Genomic DNA, 8,851 nt, shown 5'->3' with positions numbered 1-8,851 from the left:
CGGATGGGGATAACCAAGATCGTTGTGGAAAGGGACTCAAGAACAACGGCTAACCAATTACGGGGAATTACTCAAATAAAGGGACAATATAATAATATCATCAACAGGTGCCTCGTTGAGATGACCGACTTTTGCAGTATTGAAATCACTCATGTTTATAGAGAGCAAAATAGGCTTGCTGATGCGTTGGCTAAGCAAGCTCTCACAAGTTAGAGTGGGCTCATTATGCTAGATGAATCCATGCTTGGGCTGAGGGAAACGATTCATTATTAGCATCAAATTGGTGCTAGATTTCATCGGAAGGTCCCTATTAGGGGTTGTTAATTTAGTGTAATTTGTTTCTTGGGTGTACCCCTCTCGTTTTGATAAAAATAATAATAATAATACAATCAGACTTTGACTTTGTTAACAATTAGTAGTTAATAGTTTTGACTAATGACTTATATCATTTGCTTTTTAATAACTCGTATTAGTTGGTTTGTAACGAATCAGAGGGTATTAGTATAGTGTTTACTTGTGGACTCTAGTTAGGTCTGTTGTGTTTGTATAGGACTCTAGCTCTACACTTATTTATCTTTCGTGTATTCTCTCTATGTATGTTAATGCAATATTGAATATACGTAGACTATTTCCAAACACTCATCTGGTATCAGTTTAGGTTCGTTCCTATGGCCGACGCTACTGTTTCTGTTGCCGCCGATGGTCAGGCTGTTTCATCCAGCCGCACCGTGACTGAGGTTTCTTCTGCTCAGCCATTGCATACTCCTAATATGTTGCAACAAGCTCACCACTACGTCTCCATCAAGCTCACCTCCACTAATTTCTTGTTTTGGAAGGCTCAGCTTGTCCCTTTTTTGCGCAGGCAGTGTTTGTTTGGGTTTGTTGATGGATCGCACCCATGCCCGCAGCCGTTTCTTGCGTCGACTACTTCCGCACTTCCAGCCACTTCATCGGCTCCTTCCTTGCCTCCTGTTTCCAATCCCGCATATGCTCAATGGATTCAACAGGATCAATCCATTTTGAGCATGCTCATCTCTTCCATGGCAGAAGAGGTTCTTTACCTTGCAATCGGTCACGAAACTTCCAGGGTCGTTTGGTGTGCGGTTGAGACAGCTCTTGGCTCCTGTTCGCGTTCTCGGACTCTCAGCTTGTTGTCTCAACTCCAAAGTCTTCGTCAAGGAGAGTCGTCGCCGGTGGACTACCTCAGCCGTGCCCAGGTCTTGGTCGAACAGTTGGCTCAGGCCGGCCGGCCAGTTGATCTTGACGAGCAAAACCTTCATATTTACCGGGGGCTGCGGCCGGAGTATCGGGCTTTGGTGTCTTCCTTAACCACCAAAGATGTGCCGCTTACGATTCCGCAGGTTGCTGACTTGCTAAATGCTCACTAGTATGTTTTTCAGGAGGATGGTGCACCGGTAACAATGGTGGCTCCACAGCCGGCAGCCATGCTTGCTCAATCCTCTGTCTCCGGTCGCTCATTCCCGGACGGTGGTCGCGGTCGAGGTCGTCAGCGTGGGCAGAGAGGTCGTGGCCAGCGAGGAGGTCGCGGTGGTGTTCGCTGCCAGCTGTGCGACGCACCCGGCCATTCGGCTCCGACGTGTTATCGCCGATTTATTGATCCGGCGATGTCGGCTGTCGCGTTTGGAGGCTCGCCTGGATCGGTGCAGTTTGGGCGGCAGTCTTCTGGTTTCGGTCAACAGCAGAGGTATGGGCAGTATGGTTATAATAATAGTCCATCTCCTAATCAGCAGTTTGATTTTAATTCTGGACAACAGCAGTATGCTCCACGTGCTAACATGGTGAATCAGACTTCTCTTGAGGATTTTAATTCTGCGCCATTCTCGAATGTGTGGTACCCTGACACGGGTGCTAATGCTCATGCTACACCTCAGTTGAATAATCTCCATGATGTTGAGCCCTATAATGGTGACGAGTCTCTTCGAGTTGGTGATGGTACTGGTTTGTCAATTTCTAATACTGGTTCTTTTTCTATTCCGTCTTCGTTACGGTCACTGTCTCTTAATCAAATTTTACATGTTCCTGGCTTACGAGCTTCTTTATTGTCTGTGCATAAATTTACTTCTGACAATGATGTCTATTTTGAGTTTCACCCGTCTTACTTTGTTGTGAAGGACCGTCGCACCGGCAGGGTTCTGCTTAGTGGTCCTAGCTCTGGGGGAATGTATCAGCTTCCAGTTTCGTCGCCTGTTGCATTCTTGTCTTCTCGTGCATCTCCTCAGACGTGGCATAATCGTCTTGGTCATCCCCACCTTCGCGTTCTGCGTCAAGTACTTTCTAGTTGCCCAGTTAGTGGGTCTTTTAGTTCACTCAATAATTTATGTACTGCCTGTCAGTTAGGGAAATTTGCACGATTCCCGCTCTCTCGTGTTAGTCATTCTAGTCGGTCGGTTTTAGACCTTGTATATACAGACATTTGGGGTCCGGCCCCTGTGCTTTCTATTGATGGATTTCGTTATTTCGTGATTTTTGTTGACGATTATTCTAGGTTTGTTTGGTTTTATCCAATGAAATTGAAATCAGATATATACTCTATCTTTGCTTCTTTTCGTGCTTATGTTGAGAAATTCTTTTCGTGTTCTATTAAGTCCATTCAGTCGGACCTCGGGGGTGAGTATCGCAAATTACATGCGGTTTTCACTTCTGCTGGGATTGTTCACCGGCAATCCTGTCCTCATACCCATGAGCAGAATGGCAGGGTTGAGCGTCGACATCGTCATATTGTTGAGACGGGTCTTACGTTACTAGCTCACAGTCGAGTCCCTCAGTGTTACTGGTCGTATGCGTTTGAGTCTGCGGTTTATTTGATTAATCGCTTACCTTCGTCTGTTTCTCAAAAGGTTAGTCTATACAGTCTTCTTTTCCATAAGCCACCGGATTATTCTCTGCTGCGTGTCTTTGGTTGTGAGTGCTTTCCGTGTCTCCGTCCTTATAATAAGCATAAGATGGATTTCAGGTCTGTTCCGTGTGTTTTTCTGGGTTATCCTTCCTCCTTCAGTGGGTACAGGTGCCTAGATCGGGTCTCTGGGCGTGTTTATATTGCTCGTCATGTTCGTTTTAATGAGTCTGTCTTTCCCTTTCTTAGTTCTGCAGGTTCTCCTCGTTCTGTATCATCATCATCTCGTAGATCGGGGTTGCCTTGGGCTACTGTTTCTAGCTCCGTGGTGTCTCCCGCTGTTCTGCCTGTTTCTGTCGTTACAGGTGATTCTGCTGTTGCGGGTGGTTCTTCCTCTACTGGTGCAGGGGGTGTTGTTCAGTCAGTGGCTCCATCCTCCAGCGTTCAGCCTATTGCCTCACCCACTGCTGTTGATGTTCAGTGTCCTCGTGTGGCGCGTCCGCGTCAGTCGCGTGCCCGTCGCCGTGTTATTCTACCACGGTCCCATCGGATGGTAATGCGTTCCTCAACGTCAGCTCAACGACAGTCTCCTGCTGCTTTGGTGGCCTCCGTTGATGATGAGGTTCCTACCTGTTATTCTCAGGCGGTGAAATCGCCTGACTGGAGAACTGATGTTTCATTGTTTGTTTACATCTCTGGGGAGTTACGTGCCTATGTTCTTGTCTACGTTGATGACATTATGTTGATGGGCAGTTGCTCTGTATTGGTTGATAGTCTGCTGGCTAAGTTATCTTCTGAGTTTAAAATTCGTGATCTTGGCAAACCGCGGTTCTTTCTTGGTGTGGAGGTTGTTTATACTGGTGCGGATGTTGTCCTCTCTCAGCGTCAGTATATGCTTGAGGTCTTGCGTCAAGCCGGAATGGAGGCCTGCAAGCCTTTGGCTACGCCTATGTCTGTCTCTTTGTCAGGTGGTTCTGCTGATGATTCTTTCCTAGATGATCCTACGTCATACAGGCGGTTGGTTGGCTCCTTAATGTATATGCTTGTTACTCGCCCTGATCTTTCTTTTGCTGTGACTCGCCTGTGTCAGTTCATGCACAGTCCGACTCAGCAGCACTGGTCTGCTTTGAAAAGGGTTCTTCGTTATGTTAAAGGATCTTTAGATCTTGGTCTGCGTCTTTCAGGCTCGTTGGCTCCCACTGTTCATGCTTTCTCTGACTCGGATTGGGCTGGCTGTCAGGTTGATAGGCGTTCGACTGCGGGTTTTGCGATCTTTCTTGGTTCTAGCTTGGTTTCATGGGTGTCTAAGAAGCAGCGTACCATTGCTCGTTCCTCCACTGAAGCTGAATACAAGGCTCTCGCGGATGTTGCTGCTGAGGTTGTCTAGATTCAATCCTTGCTTCGTGAGCTTGGGCTTTCTCTCACCTCTACCCCTGTGCTCTGGTGTGACAATCTTGGTGCTACATACTTGTGCGCCAATCCTGTCTTTCATGCTCGGACGAAGCATGTTGAGATAGATTATCATTTTGTCCGTGAGCGTGTTGCTGCAGGTGATCTCAAGGTCAATTTTCTTTCTACTAAGGACCAGGTGGCTGATATCTTCACTAAGCCTCTTCCTGGCCCGCGTTTTGCAGATCTGCGTGTCAAGCTTGGCGTTGTTCCTTGCCCACCGTCTGCTTGAGGGGGTGTATTAGTATAGTGTTTACTTGTGGACTCTAGTTAGGTCTGTTGTGTTTGTATAGGACTCTAGCTCTACACTTATTTATCTTTCGTGTATTCTCTCTATGTATGTTAATGCAATATTGAATATACGTAGACTATTTCCAAACACTCATCGAGGGTTCTAAGCTCCATCAATTGAAGAAAAAAAAAAAACCTTAGGTTTGGATGGCCCTTCCCCATGTTTTCTTACGTTTTTTAAACTCTAAAGAGGAGGGGCCTCCTCCATAGGTTGGATGGACATTTTAACATCATTTATATCATTATATGCAATATTTCAACATTGTAATATGATAAAAATATGAATCATTATTTGTTAACTACTAATTCAAGTTGAATGGATTTATTCTTTTGGAAGTAAGTTAAAAGTTCATTAAAATTGAACCAAAATTTTAAATTTCACTATATATATAATATATGAAACTATTAACTTTGAAACTCTTGCGTATAAGAGTAAGGTTAATAGGGGCGGGGGTTTGATTTTTACCAATAAAAGAAAAGTTGATGTGCGAAAAGACAGATGTTGATTTCTTCTAACTACAAAATAGATTTCATGAAAAAAAAAACAAAACAAAACAAAACAACAACAGTGTTTGCTAACGTACAATAAATACCCAATAGATGCACAATTACACTGGGAGTTTTTTCCACTTTTGGTCCTATGACTTTAGTGTTTCCGTCAATTTAGGTACACGACTTTCATTTTGTCACTTTTAGTCATTGACTTTAATTTTTTTGCCACTTTTAGTCCTTGACTTTGATTTTTTTTCCACTTTTAGTCCTTTCGGCCATCCGAGCGACAACTTTTAATCGAAATCAACAAATTGTTATGCCATTAAGGGTAAAAGTGTATTTTGATAAAGTTCTAAATATATTTATAAATAAAATCAGATAAAAAATAGGAAAAAGAAACGTTATTTGTTTGTTCTGTTACGCTTTTTAAGCAACAACTTTTAATCGGAATCAATAAAATGTTGTGTCATTAAGTGTAAAATTGTCTATTGATAAATCTCTAAATACATTAAACGTTATTTACCCTTAATGGCACAACAATTTGTTGATTTCGATTAAAAGTTGTCGCTCGGATGGCCGAAAGGACTAAAAGTGGAAAAAAAAATCAAAGTCAAGGACTAAAAGTGGCAAAAAAATTAAAGTCAAGGACTAAAAGTGGCAAAATGAAAGTCGTGTACCTAAATTGACGGAAACACTAAAGTCATAGGACCAAAAGTGGAATAAACTCTTACACTGGCCCCGCACTTCATGCTCTCCAGTCTCCACCCTACATGCTAATTGTTATACAGTATAGTGCTATGTGAACCATATGCTATATATTTAAATGAAATTAAAAAAATGGAGCTCGCTCATTCAACAACGTAATTGGTCAAATGAAATTGTAGTATAATTAAAATGATGATATTTTAATGTTATTATAATAAAACTAGTGTATGTGAAAAATGAAAGTAATTAAAATCATAGTCATACAATAACATATATTGTCAAATGAACTTACAGCCCGTTTGGTTCGCTGGAAAATCTTTGAAGGAAATGGAATTCAAATTTCATGGAAAACAAATTACCAGGAAAATAGATTCCATTGTTTGGTTGGTGGAAAAGAAATTACTGGGAATATGAATTCCATTGTTTGGTTGGATTTGGAATAGTAAGGAATTATGAATATAAAGATCAATATGCCCTTAACAATTAATAGTGATAATATATTATATTATTATTGATGAGGGTAAAATAGTCTACTTGCTCAAACTTTCTTCCCAAACTCCATGGAAAACAAAATACCACCTTCCAACTAAGAATTTGTCTTCCTTAACTTTTAGGAACTCAAGTTCCAATGGAAAACATTTTCCATCCAACCAAACAACGGGAAAACACATTTTCCTCCACTTCATGGAAAATCTTTTCCAGATTTTCCATGGAAAAGATTTTCCATCCAACCAAACACCCCCTTAAAGTGTAATTAAAATAATACTTTAATATTACCATACTTAAATTAGTGTATGGAAAATGAAACTACAAAATAGATTTCATGAAATAATATAATCAAATGAAACTAGTAAAATTAAAATGATACTCTGGTATTACTACAATGAAACTATCAAATTAGTGTGTGTGTGTGAAAAAATACAACTGAAAAACAGAATAATATTGTCAAATGAAATTGAAATGTAATTAGAATGATACTTCATGGACAACATCACTACATGAACTATGATCCACAGTAAAATTTGTCCAACTCAACTCATGCATGCACCGCTAGGCACCGCTTGGAATTTAATTGAGTTGTGATTCAATAAAGGATCTGGGGTATGGAGTACGTACCCTTGAATTACAATTCAACACTTGTGGAATGGAAAAAAAATAAAAGAAATGACAAAAGTATTCGTGATGATTGTTATTTTTATTACTACACAATGACATTTTAGTCTTTATATCATTTTTTTTTTCTTTCTCATTCCTAACCATCCTTCCTAGTTCCTACCATACAATGTAATTTAAATTCCTACCTTATTCTTTTTTCCATCAAATTGCAATTCATTTATTTCCTAATTCCTTCCTCCCAACCAAACATCTCTAATAGTCTACCGTCTTAATATCAATAATAAATTAAATAAAAAAAACATCTCTTCCTCAAACAATGCTACTCAATGGAACCCATCCATATCCATTCCCAAAATCTTCGGAAAAGCAAATTCAAATTGCAAAAGCTCGGAGGAGGAACAGAGTTCTTCACTGCATCATTCACCATTCGTTCAAGCTCCTGGGAGAACCCTTTCAAGGAAGGGTCGTGTTTGGAGAGGGCGACAACCAGCGCCTTGTACTCAACTTTTAACGAGCGTTTGAAATCCGAATTTACGCTAAAAACAACTCTCCGTTGCTCCTCCGACGACGCGGCGAAGAGACGACGCGGAGAGAGGCCGCCGCCGTACGCGTAATCCCCGACACGCGCGAAGCCGTTAAGGTAGACCTGGCACGCCGCCAGGATGGCGTGGGCCCGGGTCCCGAAGTGATTCTTCACGAGCGTCTCGAAGCCCCTGGGCGGGGTGCGGATAAGGGACAACATGGTCCGACACGTCAGCACGAAGGCGGTGTCGTTGTAGGTGTACGAGGTTGTCATTAGTTTGGTGAGGATCATGGGCTCGTTGTGGAGCGGGGATTGGTTGAGGACCAAAGCCTGAAGGGAGACGAGGACTTGGAGCATTGTGGACACTCCGGGCTGCCACCGGGTCTCTTTCGGGCCGCGCCACGTGTTCAGGAGGCTGAGACAAACCCACCCGTTTTCGTATAAGTTGGGGTTCAAACAGCGCCCGAAGGACCAGTAGTGGGCTTTGGGAGGCGCGTGGGGGTAGTTGTTTGGGAATTGGAAGTCGAAGAAGAAGAGGCCGTCGTGGTATGGGGTTTTCTGGGGGCCCACGATTGCAGCCCGGAGGAGATCCACCCGGCCCTCGTAGGCCCGAACGAAGATCGAGCCCCCGGGGAGATTTTTCTCCAGGATTTTCCACTCTCTCATCACGGCTCTGATTGCGGGCAGTTGCATATAGGACGAGGCATTGAAATATTTGTGATCGGAGATGTCTGATACGACGTCGAATTGAGGGAATTGCCCCATCTTTTCTTCTACTTGCATCTTAGATTTCTGTCTAGTCTTTCTATAGTTCGAGGATGATAATCATGATATATAATTATGCATAACAGTTAGGTTGTGGCAAGTTTATCGCATTTAATTTCGAACCCTTTCTATCCTAGTTTCATTCAAACTAAGACTCCAAGTCCACTAAGGACATCTCTAATAATCTTAATTTTTTGTTGTTTTTGATGGAGTAAATAAGAGAGAGTGGAGGGAGAAAAAAAAAAAAAAGGAAGAAAAGAAATTGACAAAAAAATTTTAAAAAATAAAAAAAGGTGACATCTTCATAGTTGTCGGTCACTCTGAAGCTTTCTCCGGCAAAATGCAAAGTTTTCAATGTTATTTAGTCGCCGGAAATTGGTCGAAGGTTTGTCGGAGTTGGCCAGAAGTCTAGTTGACCTGCAATAACAAGTCACAAATAGGTTAGAGGGCTTATTTGTTCCAAAATAACAAGTTTGAGTGCCTAATTGGAGCTTTTTGGAGTTGAAAGACCTAATTGAACAAATGAGTATAGTTTGACGGTCTATTTGACCCTTATCCCATATTTTTTTATGAACAAGTTTGCTTAATTCGAAAATATGTTACTCCCTTTGTCACATTTTACTTGTAATATTTACTATTTATTTGTCAAATAAACT

At 42.0% G+C, this 8,851-nt stretch overlaps 1 protein-coding gene across 1 annotated transcript; it reads right to left on the bottom strand.

Moving 5' to 3' along the window:
• Positions 1 to 6,967: 6,967 nt before the first annotated feature.
• Positions 6,968 to 8,326, bottom strand: LOC116021219 (putative ubiquitin-conjugating enzyme E2 39). Its single transcript, XM_031261831.1, has one exon. The coding sequence runs from the start codon at positions 8,211 to 8,213 to the stop codon at positions 7,227 to 7,229; it is 987 nt and encodes a 328-aa protein (XP_031117691.1). The 5' UTR covers positions 8,214 to 8,326; the 3' UTR covers positions 6,968 to 7,226.
• Positions 8,327 to 8,851: the final 525 nt, after the last annotated feature.

The sequence above is a fragment of the Ipomoea triloba genome, chromosome 5, assembly GCF_003576645.1.
Source record: "Ipomoea triloba cultivar NCNSP0323 chromosome 5, ASM357664v1".
Classification (NCBI taxonomy): Eukaryota; Viridiplantae; Streptophyta; class Magnoliopsida; order Solanales; family Convolvulaceae; genus Ipomoea; species Ipomoea triloba.
This window is presented reverse-complemented; position numbering and strand designations above follow the sequence as displayed.